General features: G+C 31.9%; 1 protein-coding gene and 1 non-coding gene across 3 annotated transcripts; one reads left to right on the top strand and one right to left on the bottom strand.

Annotated features, from left to right (window-relative positions):
• Positions 1-17,040: 17,040 nt before the first annotated feature.
• LOC149575829 (U6 spliceosomal RNA) lies at positions 17,041-17,146 on the bottom strand. Its single transcript, XR_016361359.1, has one exon. It is a non-coding gene; the product is annotated as a U6 spliceosomal RNA (small nuclear RNA).
• Positions 17,147-18,117: 971 nt separating this feature from the next.
• Positions 18,118-21,189, top strand: LOC149575830 (RAN GTPase-activating protein 2-like). 2 transcript variants are annotated; one of them, XM_089815628.1, is made up of 2 exons: positions 18,118-18,272; positions 19,282-21,189. In XM_089815628.1, exon 2 carries the CDS (start codon positions 19,313-19,315, stop codon positions 20,993-20,995), a length of 1,683 nt encoding a protein of 560 aa, XP_089671754.1. In that variant the 5' UTR covers positions 18,118-18,272; positions 19,282-19,312; the 3' UTR covers positions 20,996-21,189. The 2 variants fall into 2 exon arrangements, with proteins under 2 accessions (XP_089671754.1, XP_089671753.1); XM_089815627.1 differs by lacking the exon at positions 18,118-18,272 and adding an exon at positions 18,493-19,040.
• The last annotated feature ends 282 nt before the right edge of the window (positions 21,190-21,471 follow it).

The following is a 21,471-nucleotide window of genomic DNA, read 5'->3' on the forward strand; positions in this document are numbered from 1 at the left end:
GCATGTCCACTAGTAGATGCTGGACCACAAAACCACCATGTCCCAAGGTAACACTCTTCTCCACAAGAATAGCATGTTTAACTACATCCTTAAGGGTCTTAGGCTAGATTGCCTTCACACCCCCAATAAAATGGTTGTTCAGCCCTTGAATGAAGTGTTGTACCATTAATGGTGAACTATCATTGACTCCTACATATGGCATGAGCTCATAAAAATTTCGCTCATACTCCACCACAGTCATGGTATATTGCCTCAAATTATGAAACACATCAACCCTCTACTAGTGCCACTATTTTGGTAAGAAGTGATCATGAAAGTTTTCAAGGAATAACTCCCAAGTAATAGTACTCATGTCCAACCCTAGCTTATTTTCCTCAATATTCCACCATGTGGCCAAAAAGGTATCCAAATGTGTGATGGCACATCTTGCTTTGACATTGAAGTCAAAGTCTTGCATTGTAAAACATTTTTCCAAGGCAATCAACCACTGCTCTACAACGTAACCAATACATTTCCTGGTGAAGGGTTTGATCTTGGCTCATTGTAGGTCTCTTATATGTGCAGCCTTGGCCAACCTTTGTCTATCACCATGAGGATCTCCGCAAGGACTCTTGGATCCTGGTCTCTCCTCATTTCCAGCATAATGTGATTCCTCTTAATCAACACCCTTTGGAGGGGGTAGGCACTCTAGGATAATCCTCATCATTTGCCTCATATTAACCTCCTCTGAAACAACATGTTGCTCTCCATTATTCTCCTCCATGTTCTCTTATTGAACAAGATTCTCATGACCAATCCTATGCAATTTGATATCTCCTTCTCACCCATGAACTCTATCTGAACCTGAGTTATGGTCTGTCATAGTCAATCTAGTCCCAAACACCATCCTCATACAACATCCAAGAAAGAACAAAAAAATGACAAAAAAATCAACAAGGGCATACTACTGTAAATCATAATCATGATAAACATGTTTTGAAATTTAAATCAAGAATTATTCAAGTTTTCATTTTTCTATGTTTAAGTATTCAAGTATGAAGTTCAAGTTGTTCAAGTTGTGATAGATAAATATAGTTGCTTAAGTTTCATTTAAGTTGGCTAGTTGTCTGTAGCCCCCTGCCAGGGAACCCAAAATAAATTAACCTAAAGTTTAACTAAGTTTGTCAAAAAATTTTTTTAAAAAGATAACAATTTAAACAACAACAAATATAATATAGTGGAAGTAATAATCACATACATACAACCATCAAAATAGATTACATCTCTTAAGGTTTACGTGACATTGAATCACATTTATATAAGTTTTATTAATACAAAATTTGATACATAACAAACCACATCAAAGAATAACTACAAGTACAAATCCAATTAAATAATATACAATTATCTAAGATGCCACATGGCATAACCCGAATGCATAATCATCTGATGTACAAGTCATAGGGTATGAAAAGTTCAAAGAATATACATCACGAATAAAATACATCATCTAATAAGATCTTTGAAAATTAAATATAGTATAATAAAATATAACCATCCAACAGAAATACAAGATTAGAAAGAAAGGAACAACTACACAGGTAAATCCAGTAATGACATCCAACAGTTGGATCTTAATAGCATAAGAAAAAAATGCACTACCATCCAAATGTGGAACCTAAATGGCCCACTCCCACTGTGCTGAGGAGATAGTCTCAAATCCTAAACATATATCAAAACACAAGTCATAACCAACATCTAGGTCAAGGAAACACCTGAAGTAAACTATCTCAAATGTACTACGACACAAGTAACATCTAAAACTCGAGGCAACAAAGATACATAGGAAATCTACTATGTAAGTGGGCAAGTGTCATCACATGAGCCAACTCTAAGGTTACCCTAGTAGCCTCTCTGGACTTTGGCCCCCTTGTGTCTCTATGCAACACTAGTATCCTTTTGTACAGACAAGGCATACTATTAAAGCAAGGTCACAACCAAGCATACTATCTACTCCCATCCTAGCCTATACTAGCGCTCAAGGCATGGGCAAGGAAAAACAATGACTCTTATTAATTCATTTTACTCTCATTTAATGAAATGTTATCACTTATTAAAACAACTTACAATGGGTTACCTAGGCAGCCTCTTTAGGGCTTTGGCCTCCATTGCAAGCCACTTCCCAACGTACACATAGATTACCTATCCTAGGCTCATAAAAAGTACAACTAATAAAATCACAATTTTCACCTCAATCCTTTACAAGCAACTGGAAAGCACCTATAGAAAAATCAAAACATTCACCTTAGTCCTATGCAAGCAACTAGAAAGCATCGAAAGATAAATCACAATAATCACCTTGGTCCTATACAAGCAACTAGAAATCACCAGAAGATAATCGATCGAAAGCTCAAAGGTTACAACAAGAAAGTCACAATAATCACCTCAATTCTATACAATCAACTAGAAAGAACTAACAAGCACTGATGAAAAACTTACTATAGAATCACGTGGCACATCACCATGGTCGAGTATAAAAGATCATAACATCATCACAGAATAAAACCCCCAGGCCTCTAGTAAACATCTTTATTGGTCCAAGTACTAAGTCAAACCTGAACCCAGCACTAGTAAACCACACATCACATAAAGCAAATAACAATATAACTTTCATAACTCATTAGGTTTCAAAAACACAAAAGTTCAATTTCCACTATTAATTTTCAAGTTTTCATTTTTCAAAAGTAAACAGAATTATGAAGGTTTTCGATTATACAAAAGGAATAAAATTTTCCTAGTATAACATAGTTTACATACAAACTAAATTATTTAACAAAAATTTGAATTTTATTAAAGAAATCAATTTACCCCAACTTTACAATTATCAAATTTACTTTCCTAATATATTTTAACAATAAAATCTTTTAATTTAAAAATTACTAATAAACAACAATAATCATTAAATTACTAAAGATAATAATTATTTATTTATAAATAAAATAATTTATATTATTTTTTAAATAAAATAATAATTAATAATATAATAATTATTAATAATATAACAATATTAATAATATAATAATATTAATAACATTTAATATTCAATAATAAAAATATTTAATAATTATTAATATTAAATATATTTAAATAACATATATTAAAATTAACATAAATTAAAATTGTTAATAAAATTTAATAAAAACAAATAAAAAAGCAAAACCTTACCACATTTACTATTTAAAGCCTGTAGGCTAACAAGGATGTTGCGGCAGCCCTGTTACCACAATAGCAGGTATGTGTCAACAGTGCTTGTTGCTTCGGTAGTAGGCCTGTCGTGTGCGGCCATACTACCACTAGCAAATGGAGAAGGGAGGAGGAAAGGGGGGTGGGGAGGTGGTGGCCCCTGCCCACCAAAATACATTTTTTTTTTTTAAATTGTTTTTTTCCTTCAAATTGCCATTAAAACCATAAAATGATTCCTCCCTCAACACATGCAATAAATTGATCTTTTTTGTATAAATAGATTTCTATTTCATATAAAATTATCACAATAATTTATTTATTGTGGTAATTTTATATTACACACACACACACACACACACACACACACACACACACACACACACACAAAGATCTGATAGAAAATAAATAAGAATTATCAAATTTGTAAATTTTTAAATCTCTGGTATTCCTTTTATTCAAACCCTAGCCCAAATTGAACCAAACTAAATATGAATTCCTAAAATTCATCGAATAAGGGTTTCAATGCAAATTAAATTCTGAATAAAGATCCACAAACATGGAGAAGACAAAGTTTTCAAAGAAAGAAACTAGTGCGCAAAACCCACAAGATCCTACCTAGATCTGATGCTAAACAATGGATGCACAAAGCTCACAAGTGAATTCTTTTTCTTTTGAAAACCCTCTTCTCAGAAATTGGCTCCTCCAAATCTATGTGTGGAGAAATGAGCTCTAATTTCTTAATAAAGAGCTTTCTCCAATTAGGGCTTTGGTTTTGCAATCACACAAAACCTTTTTCTTAATTATTTTAATTTTCATTTGTGCAATTTTTTGCAACTTAATTAAAATAAACTTTGTTAAATCAATTCTTCTCTCTCTTTTATTAAATCACAAGACGTCTTTAATAAAATATTTGTTAATTTAACTAATAATAGTATTTACAGTTTATTATAAAAATGAAACTCCTAAATATATTATTATTAAATTAAATTAATATGATTACGCCAAAATTAGAATTTTAATTAGATCTTTAAATTTAATACTTTTATTTAATTAAATTTTCAATTAATTAAATATAATTTAATGTTGAATTTTCTTTATAGTTTTTTTATTGAATTAAATCATTAAACACTATTTAATTTGATTTAATTATAACTGAAAATCACCACAAACAATACAAAACCCATTAAGAAGCACCAAATATTGAATCAAACTCAAAGGTCAAAATCACAAATTTACATCACTTGAAAAGTTTGGAAGGGTAAAACACAGATACTTGTCCTACTTTCTAGGACAATTGGATTAAGGTTAGGATTTGGACTCAAGAATTATCTCCTCTCTTTTACCATTGAGATACTACAATAGGGTACACTCATCTTGGAAATTCAAGGAAGTCGATGCCCAGTACCTGCAATCTACATAAAATTTGAGCATGTGCATACACATATAATCTAAACTAAACAAACAATGATGAGGATTGGTGCATCGTGTAGATCCCAACTAGCAGGTGACTATGACTACCTCGCTCAACCACATTAGAAACATCAATCATAAAGTAAACCATACAAGTACACCATAAACATGCAAATATGGGGTAAGTATCCAAAGAAACTGCACATAAATCATCCATCTATCTATTATCATGAGATAACTAAAAAAATTGTATGAACATACATATATCATCATAGAAATAATCTTGAACACATGAAATAACTAAGTAACTCATCACATATATAAACTGAGTCTGAAATAACATCAAATCAAATTCGGTAACCAAGTACCGCTAATCATAAAACCTAAACTAGCCTAAAAGAATTTGGCAGTACAATCTAAAAAATAAACTAGGGGTAGGCATTACATTGTCCCTAGTGGTGTTCCAATATACCCAGAGCTCCCAATGTAGAAACTTGGGCTCTGATACCAGGTGTAATGCCTCACCAAGGAACCAAATAGAAATTAAACTATTATGTCACTAAGTTTGCTAAACTTCTTTTCTTTTGAAAGATTAAACAACAAGAGATAACATAATGAAACCAATAACTCACATGCATACATAAACAATACAATAAAAGTTACATCTCTCAAGGGTTCCATGACAATGAATCACATACATAAGTTTTATTAAGATCAAATTTGATAAATAAACACAATCCACATCATAGAATAACCATAAGTACAAAATCATATGAAATAATATACAAGTACATAAGATGCCACATGACATAACCAAAATGGATAATCATCCTTTGTACAGGTCACAGGGTATGAAATGCTAAGAGAATGTACATCATGATAAGATACAACATCTCATAGGATCTCAAATAATTAAAGTACAATAAATCAAAATATGACCATAGAACATAGTCACAAGATTAGAAGAATAGAACAACTACACAAGTACATCTAGCTGTCAGATCTCAATGGTATAAGAAACACTACCACCTGACTTCATGGAACCTAAATGGTCCACTCCCACCGTGTTGAGGAGATAGTCTCAAGTCCCAAATCAATAACAATCCAAAAGACATAACAAGAATCTAGGTCAAGGAATCCAAATAGCAATCTATCTCAAAGGTACCAAGTACACGAGTAACACCTAAACCCAAAGGCAACAAAGATACATAGGTAACCTAATATGCATGTGGGAAAGTGTCATCACATGATCCAACTTTAAGGTTACCCTAGCAACCTCTCTAGAGTCTGAGCCCCTGGTGGCTCTATGTGGCATCAATATCCTTTCTTACAGACAAGGCATACTAACAAGGCAAGTTTGCAACCGAGCATCCTCTCTACACCCATCCTAACTTGTACTAGCACTCAAGGTATGGGCAAGGTATGTAATGTCCCCTTTTGGGACATTTTCTGTTTTCCTTTCTATTTGTATTAGTTTGATAATATGTTATATGATATTCCTCTCAATGTTTTGATTTTGTATATATATGTATGTTTCATAGAGTCATGTCTTTTCGTTAATAATAATTATATTATATTAAGAATTATAATTATATTAATTATATTTATATTAATAATATACCATATATTAAACATATAACATATATTATATCTATTATTATTAATAATATTACTTGTTATAAATATTATTAATTCATTAATCGGGTATATCATAGTATTGAGATATATATAATTTATTTAAATAAGCTTTGATTATATTGATTAGTATCATAAGATATATTATACATCATTATAATATATCAACTATATATATTATAATAGTTTATTAATACAATATTGCTATATTAAACATATCTTTATCATTATTTATTATTTCAATTACTTGTCAAAATGGGGACATGACATTCCTCCCCTCTTGAATTTGCTTTTCCTCAAGCAATAAACATTTTCATATTTGTTTCACCTTATATAATGAAATTGACTATTAGATCCATTCAAATTTTTACTTGTAATATTACTTCATTTATTCTATAAAAGAGCCACACATGTAGTATGCATTTGAATGCAAAGTATACATATGAATTTATGAATACACAAAGAAAACACGAGGCATACACATTGATGCATGAAGACACGAAGTAGACACGATGTCGACACATCATACATAACCTTGATTAGATCCTAAAATTAACAATGCACAATGACTATACTTCTTCATTAGGCTTATGAACCCTGCAACCACAAAATAAGCATCAGTACATGCATATAAATATAAACTTTAAAGAAATTCGAATAATAATAAGTTAATCCAAACCAATTCCATACTAAGCCCAAGAGCAGAACTTTGGCCCCCTTGGCCATGGTGGTAGGTGTTAGGCATCCACACGAGGTGGTCTACTTAGTGGATTGCTTATTTGGCTAGAAAGGTTCTTGTGAAAAGGAGTCATTTCTGATCATTTTTGTTTTTCTTCCATTTGTAGCTAGGCTCTAATACCAATTGTAATGTCCCCTTTTGGGACATTTTCTGATTTCCTTTCTATTTGTATTAGTTTGATAATATGTTATGTGATATTCCTCTCAATGTTTTGATTTTGTATATATATGTATGTTTCATAGAGTCATGTCTTTTCGTTAATAATAATTATATTATATTAATAATTATAATTATATTTATATTAATAATATACCATATATTAAACATATAACATATATTATATCTATTATTATTAATAATATTACTTGTTATAAATATTATTTATTCATTAATCGGGTATAACATAGTATTGAGATATATATAATTTATTTAAATAAGCTTTGATTATATTGATTAGTATCATAAGATATATTATACATCATTATAATATATCAACTATATATATTATATTATATATTATAATACTTTATTAATACAGTATTGCTATATTAAACATATCTTTATCATTATTTATTATTTCAATTACTTGTCAAAATGGGGACATCACAAGGTAATACACTGACTCTTATTAATTCATTTTACCCCATTATTGAAATATTATCACTTATTAATACAACTTACAATGAGTTACCCAGACAACCTCTTTAGGGCTCCCACCTCTATTGTAAGCCAATTCCCAACATACATAAAGATATCTTACCCTAATCTCATAACAAAGAATCTTATAAAATCACAATGTTAACACCAATTTTAAACAAGCAACTGGAACTCACAATAAATAACTAATCAATTCTTCAAAGGTTAAATCATGAAAATCACAACATTGCATAACAACATCACAAATCAATCACTTCCCAAGCCTCTGGTAAACATACCTAACTGGTAAAAAACTAGGTTTATCCCAAACCCCATCAAGAAATAAAACATAACATCTCATTGTGTAATTAAAATAAGTGTAGTTATTTAGCCATTTTAGTTTTCCATAATAATTCTCTAAAGTTTTGATTTAAGTAAAAAGTGGGGTTTTTGTTTACCGAAGATATCTCTATCGATAAAGTTTTCAATTTTAGTTGGATCAAAACTAAGTTTCATTTCCATTGTTTAAGAGTCCATATTTTCCTACAAAACTATGTATTACCCACTCGATTCGATGGTCAAATATGCAATATAGAAACATTCCTTCAAACACATATCAAACTGCAATGAACTTATTTCAATACTATTTAATAATCAAATTTAAATTATATTAAAAATTAATTATATTCAATTAACTAAATTTAATTACCATTAAATCATAATTAAGATCTAAATTTAATTAACTTCTAAATTAAATAATATTAAAATAATATAATATAATTTCATAACTACAATCAATTAATTTAAATGAAATAATAACTATCTAAATCTTAATTGATTTAATAAAGTTTTTAAAAAAAAAATTATATATTTAATTATTGTTTTTTTTAAAGAAAAAATTACTAAAAAAACTCTGAAATAAATACTTTTTAAACCCCAAAAAAGGGGAGCCACTACGACAACTCTAAGAGCTCGGAAATAGAGGCAATTTGCCAAGGCAGACGCTACCACCTTGGGCAACACGAGTACTACCTTGAGCAGTATGGTGTTGCCTTTGGCAGCAACAACTTGCTCTTGGTAGTCATGCCGCCAAGGTGGCGATCATGGCCCTTGCCTCCAATTTTTTTTTTTTTTACTATTACATTTTATAAGAAATATAATTTTATAATATTTTTTTTTGAAAATTATTTCTAGTACAGGCTTGACATACAAATTTTTCCAGCAATCTTTTTTTTTTTAAAGAAAGAAACTAAGAGGCTTTATAAAAAACACAATTTGTAAATTCAATCCAAAACAAATTTCCATCAAACCCTAGTCTTATTTTTTGTTTTCTAAAAATTCAAATCTTCTAATGAGGGTTTTAGTTTTCTTTTCTCTCGAATAATTCAATTATGAAGAATGGTTGCTTCAAGAACAATGGTTTCGATTTTAAAATACAATTTCCATAAACAAAGATCCATATAATAGGCACAAAGAAGCTAGAGGTAAATCGAAAGATTTACTGTGATAAACTCTATAGAATTCCTACCTCAATTTGATGCTAAAATCTAACGAATGCTTTAAGAATGGAATGATTCTCGTCTTTCACAATCCTTCTGAAAATTGCTCCTCCAAACCTATGTGCGGAGAAATGAGCTCTAATCTCCTAATAAAGAATTTTCTCAAACTAGGTTTCAATTTTTACGAACATGCAAAAGCCTTTTCTTTTATTATTTTAATTTCTTTTAATTCTTTGTGCACACTTTTTGCTTTTTAATTAGAATAAAGTTTATTTAAATTATTCTCACTTTATTTTTATTAAATTAATAAGACATATTTAGGAAATATATTTATTAATCTAACTAATAATAATATTTAAAGTTTATTATTTAAATGAAACTTCTAAATTTATTATTATTAAATTAAATAAATATAATTACCCCAAATTTGGTCTTTTAATTAAATATTTATATTTATTTCTTCTATTTAATTAATTTCCCAATTAATTAAATATAATTAAAATTTGATTTTCTTTATAAATTTTTTGTTTAGTTAAATCATTTAATAATATATTTATTTGATTTAATTATAATTGAAAATCAGAGTAGACCCACAAACTTAATAAGAAAACTCATCTAAATGACAAAGTATAAATTCAAACTCAAATGTCAAAAATCTCAAATTCACATCACTTGATGAATTCAGAAAGGTAAATAACTTAGATACTTATCCTCTATTTTAGGAAAATTGTCTCTCAAGTTTAGGATTTGGACTTTAGAACTATCTCCCCTCTTTTACCATTAAGATATTGCGATAGGGCACACTCATCCTAGCATTCAAGGAAGTCGATGCCCGATACCTACAATCTGCATAAAAGTCAAACATGTACATATGCATATATATCTAAACTAAATAGGCAATGGCGAGGAGTGGTACATCATGTAGATCTCGACAAGCAGGTGACTACAACTCCCTCCCTTAACAACATTAGAAATATCAAACATAAAGTAAAACATACATGTGCACCATACACATGCAAGTATGCAGTAAGTAACCATAAAACCACATATAAATCATCCATATAACTGTAATTAAAAAATCAACTAAAATCACTAAATGAAATATACAAAGCGTCATCATCAAAAGAATAACCATGAACACATGAAATAACCGAGTATTAAGTAGCTCATCAAATATAATCTAAGTGCCAAACAATATCAATCAAATTAGGTAACCAAGTACTGCTAACTCATAACATATAACCATAAAAGCTGGCCTAAAAGAATTTGACAATATAACATGAAAAGTAAACTAGGGGTAGGCACTGCACTATTCTTAATCATCACTTCCTTAAGATTTAAAAATAAGCAATTATTTTTCCATCTTGGGCAAGGGGAGGAGGTGCATACTTGTTCTCCTTATTTTCATATCTTTTTCTTTATTTCAAGCACAAAAAATAGAGTACACTGTCATGTCACAACTTTTTAGTGCTAGTTACTCTTCCTCTTTTTTGTACACGTCTTGGATTGGTCGAGTAGCATGCTAGACACATTTCTAGATCATTTTACCTATCCTAGTACATACACAATATTCGCATAGTATAGGAGTATTATATGATGGGTTTTGTAGATCTATTGTATGGTGAAAAGTTGTAGGATTGACTATTAGGCACGCAAACCTGCTAGACCATTTTATTTTCATGGGATTGACTACTAGGCACACAAACCCATAAACTATTCAATCCTATCCATTTGGTGTGGTTCATAATAAGGAACACAAACCTTATCGAAAAACCCTCTCTCTCTCTCTCTCTCTCTCTCTCTCTCTCTCTCTATATATATATATATATATATATATATATATATATATATACACTTATAGACATCTCACTTATTATGGTTTTGGATATGATGAAGACTCAAGTCTATTGGGGGCTTAATGGTTTCTTCACCTCCTTACTTATGATAAGGTTAGATTTTTCTTTTTGATCTACTTTACTATGAGTTTGAGGAAACTCATACCCCACTGAAGTGGGGCTAAATTTTCCATCTTAAAATGGAAGCAACCATTATTTAAGACCTTCTAGCACATGTCCTTTAGTGACATTATCGACCATGGATGGATTCATGCCCAGTAAATTCTTTCTCCTATTCTACCTCATATCTTCCACTTTCATCAATGCATTATATGAGATGTCAAGGTTAGCTCCTTATCAACCAACCCTTGGATAGGTCAACCCATTCTATACTAGCTCAACCTAGGTCAACTTTTTCCTTAGGGAATTTGAATCTTGGGCCAATTTTTTCTTGGGGTTGCAAATTATAAAATTGGGTGACCTCGGTAGCTTCATTTTTGTACCCAAAAAAAAGTATAAAAGGGAGCCTAGGCTCCTCATTTTTACATCAAGAGACATCGACAAGCATTATAGAAATTTTATATGCAAGTTCAAGAATTCAAGAAAGCAATTTTTCATCAAATATTCAAGCCATTCAGAGATTAAAGGATCCTTTGTGAGTATTTCTATTTCAAGAGCTTGTGTTTTGTTGGTTGTCGAGGGAGGATATCTACATTGCGGCATTCATTATATTCTTCATTGATGCACATTTACATCCATAGACCTATGATGTGGTTTAAGTAGATCCATTATATTTGTGAGATTTCCTTCATTATGAATTCAACATCCACAACATAGAAGAATTGCAAATCCTTATTGACAAGAGTTTCTACAAGCAAGGTGAATACTTACATTTTTATTTCTATCCTTACATGTTTTACATTTTATTTCAAGGTTGATTCCTCAATATAGGGCTTGACCAAGGAAAGCCCTCATACAACCAAAACAAAAACCAAGCTTTACTATGTGCAAGAGTGGGATATCAAAATTGTAACAAAAAATATGAAAAGTACTTGCTAAAACATTTTCAAAGAAGTTGGGTCAACTTTGGCCTGGTGTCTCAAGGACATGTCCATCTTCTTACAGAGTGTTGGGACACTTTACCATAGGTCAATATATTTTTGGAGACATGACAAAAATAATATTATATAGGTTTTCTGTTGTGATCATGAATTCATAGTTAGAAGTTCTGTGATAGATTCAAATCCATGATTTTTGGACCAAAAATGCATATTCTTTTCACATTTTGAGGTGAGTACTTTATCATTCATTTTACTCTTTAGTCTAGACCTATTTTCATATCTTAATTGGGCTAATTAAATATATTTAGCACCTAGATCTATCTTACACTTCTCATTCAATCAATTAGTTCAATGCCACATATATATTTACATGTCTTTAATCAATTAATATTGCATGAAAGAGACTTGCTTGCATACTTCATTGATATAATTTGAGTTTAGCATTGGTATCCCTACATCTATTTGGATTTTCTAATCTAACCCATGTTATATTGAGAGTTATGTTTGGAAGCCCCTCTTTCTCTTGTATTGAATGTTAGTGTGAAAGTTGAAGTCTTATTTGCAACACATCTTATTAAGTGTTGCCATTTTCATGTCAGGTTCACCAAAATGTATAGTGGAAAAATGAAAGCACTCTATAAGATAGAACCTCCATTTTACACTTACATTCAATACAAGAGAAAGATGGGCTTCCAGACACAACTCTTAATACAAGTCAATTTATATCAACAAAACCCAAAGGGATAAAGGGATGTCAATGTTGAACTTAGTTTTAATTCAAAGAGGCACACAAGAAAGTCCTCTTTCATGACAGATTGATTTGAATAAAAATATATAATTATAAATATGTAATCGAACTAATTAATTAAATGAGAAATGTAAGATAGATCTAGGTGCTAAATATATGCAATTAGCCCAATAAAATTATGGAAATAGGTCAAGATTAAAAATTAAAATGAATGATAAAGTAATCACCTCGAGATGTATAAGGGAATATACATTGTCACTTTGAATATCATGGATCTGAACCTGTAACTGAACTTCCAATTACAACTTTGTGATCACAATAGAAAAACCAAAAAAATGATGTTGACCTGGTGATAAAGTGTCTAGACACTTTAAAGGAAGATGGACATGTTTAGGATACATAGTAGAAAAGTCGACCCAACTTCTTTGGAAGTGTTTTGATGAGTAGTTTAGAGATTCATTGTCACAATTCAATTATCATGCTCCTACACATAATAAAACATGGTTTTTATTTTGGTTTGATTAGGGCTTGCCTTGCTCAAGCCATAGGTTGAAGAATAAACCTTGAAATTGAGATGTAAAAACATTGATAAAAGAAATGCTAACATTTATTAGGACTGGATATATTAAATGAAAGATACAATTACCTTTTTAGATGTAATTGAATTTGATATGTGATCAATCATGCAAATGTAATAACATTGACACAGAGAAGCCAAAAGGAAACCAAAGAAGCCAAAACCTCATGAATGAGAATATATGTGACATGCCATGATGAGAAATGAAAGAATTTGAATGATTTGGAATGATATATCTCATTTTTGGAAGCCAAACTCCACTACCACCTTGAAGGAAGAAGCTTGATTCAAGAAAGAAATGCTTGAATTTGATGAATACCTTGAAATGCTTGAATAATGCCTTTTAAACGCATGTATGTTTTTTCTTGGTTTCTTGTAGAATGTTGATGTAGATTTATGGATTTCTCATGATGTTTAGTGATATGAAAATGAGATTCCTAGGCTTCCTTTACTACTAGTTTTTGGGTGCAAAAACAAAGTAAGCCAACAAGATCACCCGATTTTATAATTTGTGATCCTACGACAAAACTTGTCCCAAGATGTAAAATCCCCAAGGAACATGTTGACCTGAGTTGACCTAGTCCAAAATATTAACATTATCATATTTCTACAATCTATTTTAATACAATTTTTATTTCTTGATTCGGTTGTGTTTAATTTTGTGTCATCAATGTTTAGATCACACCCTATGATCTATCATCAGGATTTGAGAGAAGGACACATAGAGAAATATAAATGTAAATATGAGCCTCTAAGAGGAGAAATACAAAGATGAATGTGCATATCTTAGGTTCACCATTATCTTCTATATCCTTTTGCAATCCTTTCCACCACAAGGAAGCATGGACCTTCAACTTAGTTTGTGCTTACCTGGTCCTTTGTGAATCCTTAATATTTCAAAACTAAAAGTAATCCTCTAGTACATTAATCTAATCTACCAAATCCTTGAGAAATCAAGAAATTGATTACAAACATCCATTTTATGACTTTTACCCAACTATGCCGTAACTCTAAAAAATCTTTCCTCCTCAGCAAGGATCTCATCTTCTATTGTTTCAAGATCTTCAACAAATTCTTCAAATTCATCTCCAGTCTCAAGATTCTTCCTAATCCTAGTTAATACAATGTGAATTTATGACCTCATCTCATTCTTGAATTCCTCCATCATTTTCTCCAACCTTCTAGGGGTTCATCAATTTAGGTGTCATCTTTCCAAATCTCATGTATAACCTCCTCAACTACAATGATATGATTACCAAGTGTTGATTTCCCCAAACCAATCCAACAAACTACCAATACTCCTACAATTTCCCTCTAACCATTAGTCTGTTCAACCCAGACTACCAACCAATCTAAAAAGTCCTCTTGCGGTTCCCTTATGCAAACCTTATCAATTATAAGCCAAATGCACATTCTATCACCCCACAACCAAGATATTTTGGACTCACGATCTCATGAACTTTATCATTTTCTACATAAATAGAAATGAATAATCTTTATAACCACCTCACACAAGTTCTTCGTTGATGTGGGTTAGATTGCAAGTTCTTCCACTCCGCAAACAAAAAAATCACAACTTCTCAAGTTCAAAAACTTGGATATGCAACCTCTGGAATACAACTTAAGCTTTGATACCATTTGACATAATCAAGGTAAGAGGCTCCCTAAAGGAGATTGTCGAACCTTGTAGCGAGAGACAACACAACATAAATCACAAAGCCACTACACTGATTCAACACCATGAAATAAGAAACAACAAATATTCTTGTTAACACAAGAATCATATTACATTCACTTGGGCTGCAACAATCAATTTACGTAATAAAAATAGACACACCTCATTATTAAGGAATTAAGCCTTAAAAATGATCATCACTACTAGGCTACCTTAAACACAAAAAAACTACTCTTCTTATATACAAGCTCACCGACAACATGTCAACTTATTCGATTGCAAATATTGATGGTAAAGAAAATGATTTAAAAATATAGGTTATGATCCAAATCTGTAAGAAAACCCCCAAATGAATATTTCACAACATGTGAACACTAAGGAGATAAACTACAACCAAAAGAGCATCAAACACCATACCAATTAGAGTCATCTATCGTGAAATGCCATCGCAAGACACATCATGCAATCTTAGCTATTAGAATAGAAAGAATGATATAGGACCAAACCAATCATAAGATAACTTCATGTCTAGAAATAATGGATTAGGTCACAAAGTTAGACATAGGATCTCTGTAATGTCTAGAACACACCACACGAATGACATAAGATAACGATCCAACTAGAACAAACACTACCTAAGACATTGAAATTGGCAAACAAGAATGTGAATGGAAAGGAAATATGTTTGGGTGATGCAAGATTGTCAACTACCCAAGAATGCTCCTACATCATATTTTAGCTATGAAAATATCAAGTACATATGTAAGCCATAACAAGTGGTAACGGAAGATCAATGCTACACTACACAATATTGAAGGCTCTATTGTTTGAAGACTTCACACCATTGCAAATACCAAAATATGAAAGCATGTAAAATTAATGTGACAACTAGCAACAAAGTGTGAGACAATATGGGATAAATATTACCATGCTCAAGTGATATGTCTATCCAATTTTTGATCTCACAACATGATGTACACATAGTAAGGTGAATGAGAACTATCATTGGAGATTCTAGTGATATACTTTCAATCAACATTTATAATGGTAAAGAAATCTAGTACTCCTCTTCTTGTTGCTTTCTATATGACAACTCACTTGAACACCCCTAAAATGAAGATTATTAACTTTAGCACAATATTATTTGATGCCAAAAAAAGTCTTTATCTTATGTTGCATTTATTGGTGTGGAGTTTGATCAAACTCCAAGTGGGATATTGTTGTTATGTGGAGCCTAATTAAACTCATAGGTTATTTTTTCCCACTTTATTCAACATGGTTTCCCCCCAAATTTTACTACAGGGGTTTGGGGGTAGCACCCCCAAGATGGGGTCAAGGGGTAACAACCCTTGTGGGGTTCTAGGGTAGAGCCCCAAGTGTGCTCCCTATCATAGTATGTGGTGGGGTCGAGAGGCAACTCCCCCACAGGGGTTTTTTAGGGACATCGCCTCTAAAAGCTCAACTGACTTTATTATTGTAAAAGGTGTCAGCAACTATTTTTCTATTGGATAACTTATTCTAGCCCTAATTTTGTAAGCAACAAAAAACTTGTATAAAATGGCTTAGAGTTATGGATTTTCATAATGTATGATGAGATTATAGCTTCTTGCGGCAATGCTGAGTTGTAAGGGATTATAGATTGTAATCAAGTTGTAATAATTGGATGATAAGAATATTGGATTCATTGTTGGTGGATGTAGCCTAGGGATTGGGTGAACCACATTAAATCTTTGTGTCTTGTGTTATCTTTTGCGTGGTTTATCATTTTCTGATATTGTTTGTATTTGCATGTAATTGTTATTTATGTCTGTTTAATCCTAACAACATTCTACCAAACCTACAATATAAGGACTTGAAATGAATTGAAGAGTTGAATTAAACTAAGTTGAAATAATTTTGATGTAATCCATGAAATCAATAATCCAAAGAACTAAGATCACATAGTAAATTATCTTAATCTTCTTCTTTATATAAGCTCTTGAATATGGAAGTTTCCAAAGAATAAAAATTTAGACCAGTTGTCAATTTATGCATGTCATCCTTACAAATGGGCCAAGGTAATCTTATATGTATATTATCAATTTTATTGAACATAATATTCTATCTTACATAACACATAACCTCTAGGAGAAGAGCATCAATAATTGAACACGTTTCAATAACGTGGCACTGCACACACACCCTCACCCCCACTACTTATTTTATAGTAGGCCTAAAAATGATAACACTATTGGGACATTTATGCTCAATATCGAGACATTTGTTTACAAGTATTGATAATTTCAAGTGAACAATTATTGGTGCATCTTTGAGTAGGTACACTTTGAAATTGCCACTTTATGACCCTTCAATACTTGACAATCTGTACAAAGATTTCCATTAATATCCACTAGCCAAGAAATATTTTTTACGGTCCCAACTCTATATGAAGACAACCAACAAAAAGTAGTCAAAATACGACATATATTTTAGACTATACACATACTCACAATTGAAATGTACAAATAGTGGCTCTCTTCTATGATATTGTTACTATCTATTAACTTAAAAATTGTTCACATTATATTTTATTTTTAATTAATTAATTAAGTCAATAGACTTTGTGAGGTCAATGGGCCCTTTCTACCGGTGAAGTTGAAAGGCTCACAAAGAACCCTCCATCAAAAAAGAAATAAACTTTGTCACGATCTATGATTTTGCTCTTAATTCTAATTTGATTTTTAAAACTTTTTTAGATTTAAGTTTTAAATTATTTTAAATATAAATAAATAAATAAATAAATAAATAAATAAATAAATATATATATATATATATATATATATATATATATATATATATATATATATATATATATATATATATATATTCAATTAAATATTAATTTAAGTATAATTGTTTAAGATGTAAGTTATTTTGATTTTTTCATTCTATTTTTCATATTAATTTTTTTCAATTTTTTAAAATAATCATTAAAATAAAATCTTTTTTCTAATTAAAAAAAATATTATATTATATAAATAAAAAATTATTTATAATATTATCAAATTTTATTGCAAACATAAAAGCACTCGCAAGGGAAAGCTGACATTCTGATTTGAAATTGGGAGGAGGCAAAATACAACTGAGACGCCGAAATTTGCGCTTCTTCAAAATCATCATTTCCCCCCTTTCTCACTTCGTGTTTAGTTTTCCGCGTGATGATCCCCCAGTTACAGAAAAGGACTTGATCTTCCAGGTAAAATTCTGTAACCTTATTTTGATAAAGTTTTAACATTTAATATTGGTTTTTACATTGAAGAATTTCATGGCCTTCTGGTGTTCAAATAAAAACAAATATCGGAGCAGATTTTTATTTTTTATTTTAAAAATTCCCTCATTTCCCTCTGGGCTCAAATCAGTGAAAACGAAAAAGCCAATAAAAACACCAACAATTTAAAGGAGTTCGTTTTTGGATCTATCTATTGTGAAATTGATAAAATGATCCGTCCGTTTCTTTCTTGTTGTAAAAGATTCAGTTGATAATATTTGCGCTATTTATTGTCGTTTCAAGGAATCTGATCAAGAAAAGAATATATGCGACTTTCATTCTGATGCGGAGCACTTAAATTTTCTTATGTCTAGTCTTTATCTGCATCTCTCTTTCTAGATTTTCGAGTACCCAGAAATCGGAACAAAATTTGTTCTACTACTTTTTCTTTTTTACTTTTTTCGAAAAGCAAAAGGTTTTTGCGGAAGGGCATCTCAGCGATCATTGGTCTTGTCTGTAAAACCCTAAGGGTTTTAAAGCTTAGCTTCAGGCTATCGGATCATTTGGGCGTAAACTTTAAACTGTTTTCAAAGCATCCACAGAGGACAATTTGATCCACATAATAATTATTTAGGCAGATTCGACGAGTTTTAGTAAATTGGGAAGTGGCATCATACTTAGATCTATGTTGTATTGTCATATCTATCTCAGGACTTGCAACCGGTCTCGTCTTTTGGAGGATCCAACATCCAATATGCAAATGCTGCAATTTATCTTTTCTTTGTTTTGAAAGCCCATCTGCTCTTACCACTTAAGTTCATCCCATTTAACTACGCTAATTTAATTTTCCGCGAGATCTCTCATCTCTGGCTTTCTGTCCAGTCTTTTCATTATTTAATTGTCCTTTTCTATTATTTCCTAGTTTTTTGTCGAATCACAGAATAAGAGTATTTCCTGGTTTGTTTTGTGTTTTTTTTTTTTTTTTGGCAAATCACAGAATCAGAGTATCTCTTTTTTTGAGGAAGCGCATGACAATGATACAGAATCATGAAGAGACAGGCTTCTCCATCAAGCTATGGCCACCAAGTGAGAGCACTCGTTTGATGCTAGTAAATCGCATGACTACTACTCTTTCTTCAGAATCGTTTTTATCGGAAAGATATGGTCTTTTGAGCGAAGAAGAGGCTGCAAGCAATGCTAAACAGATCGAAAGTTTAGCATTTCTTGCAGCAAATGACTGTTCTGGTGAAGAGCCGAACGCGGATGGTAGCTTAGCTGTGCAGTTCTATGCAAAAGAAGCCAGTAAACTAATGTTGGATGTCCTTAAACGAGGACCCATAGCCCAGGAAAGAGGCCCAGTAAAGGAGACAATGGATGAATCTATTAAATTTTCTCCTTTGAAGGGAACGACTGAAGTTTCTCCTGTGAAGGAAACTGTTTTTGACATTTCAGGAGGGCAACGGGGTTTTGTAGATGGAGCTCTAGCTACAGAGCTTTTAAGGCCATTAGAAGAGTCCGGAAAGTCATATACTAAAATATGCTTTAGTAATCGAAGTTTTGGACGGGAGGCTGCCCATGTGGCAGAAGGGATCTTGAGGGGTGCACAGAAAAATATAACAGATGTGGACCTTGCAGATTTCATTGCAGGGCGACCCGAGGCTGAGGCCCTTGAGGTTATGTCCATATTTTCATCCGTTCTAGAAGGGTGCGTGCTAAGATCCCTGAATCTTTCCGATAATGCGTTGGGTGAGAAGGGCATAAGGGCTTTTGGGTCCCTTTTGAAATCTCAGAAATTCCTTGAAGAATTGTATTTCATGAATAATGGTATTTCTGTGGAAGCTGCTAAAGCCATCTGTGAACTTCTTCCATCTGTTGAAAGGCTTAAAATCTTGCATTTCCATAACAATATGACAGGAGATGGTGGGGCAGAGGCACTTTCAGAGCTTGTAAAGAACTGCATTGCTCTGGAAGATTTTCGATGTTCATCCACTAGAGTAGGTGCTCATGGTGGAATTGCTGTAGCAGGAGCTCTTAGGGCAGGCAACAGGTTGAAAAGGTTAGATTTGAGGGACAACATGTTTGGGAAAAGTGGTGGGGTTGCTTTGAGCAAAGCTATTTCAGGTCATCTGGGTCTCACAGAAGCTTATTTGAGTTATTTGAATTTTCAGGATAAAGGGACAATAGCTGTTGCCAATAGTCTTAGGGAAGGGGCCCCATCTCTCAGAATTCTTGAGATTGCAGGAAATGATATCACTCCAATAGCAGCTCCGGCCTTGGCAGAGTGCCTTGCTGTAAAACACTTGCTTACAAAATTTGTTGCATCAGAGAATGAGCTCAAAGATGAGGGGTCAGCTTTAATCTGCAGAGCACTTGTAGAGGGTCACGATCACCTAAGAGAACTTGATTTATGTGCAAATGGTATTACTGGGATAGGAGCAAAGGTTGCAGCAGAAGCTGTTGCAAATAAGCGCGATTTTGGTTTGCTGAATATCAATTCAAATTTCATTTCTGATGAAGGAATTGCAGCTGTCAAAGATGTGCTGAGAAAAGGTATCAAGGGCATATCTGTGCTTGGATCTCTGGAAGATAATGATGAAGAGGGAGGATGTGATGATGAAGAATGTGAAGACGATGACGAAGAGGAGAGTGAACAGGAGAGTAGTGATAGCGAGAATGAGTTGAAGACAAAACTTGAGAACCTTAAAATGTAGCACAGACTGCTTATTTTTAGTCTAGGCACATGCATTAGGAGGATTTTGGGTGCTCTGGTCCCCATGAAGGTGAATTTTTAGAGGTGCACAATCACATGTAAGTCCCTTCTTTCATTATTGATATATGTATAGACTGCACTTCAATCTCAATGTCTGGATTCTTTATATTAGCTGGAAAAATTTCTCTTGGACAACTGTTGTCTCTAACATTGTAAACTTACTGCTTTAGTTCGTGCTTACTTGTTTTGCTCGCAGTATGTCTCATTTCATTGTCATTTGTAACAATGATATGTTTGGAAGTTAGGACCTTTATTTAACAGCTTTTGCAAACAGTCTTAGTGAAACACAAATTTGAAAAATGTGAAAGCTGCCTTGCAGTCTTGAATGATGCAAAGACCTAATATGGTTTTTGTCTAATTTTATTTAATTCTTCATTCTATATATCGTGCAGACATGAAAATATGCCCATTCACATG

This window comes from Cupressus sempervirens, chromosome 2 (assembly GCF_028749045.1).
Source record: "Cupressus sempervirens isolate cs-2001-9-10 chromosome 2, ASM2874904v1, whole genome shotgun sequence".
Taxonomy (NCBI): Eukaryota; Viridiplantae; Streptophyta; class Pinopsida; order Cupressales; family Cupressaceae; genus Cupressus; species Cupressus sempervirens.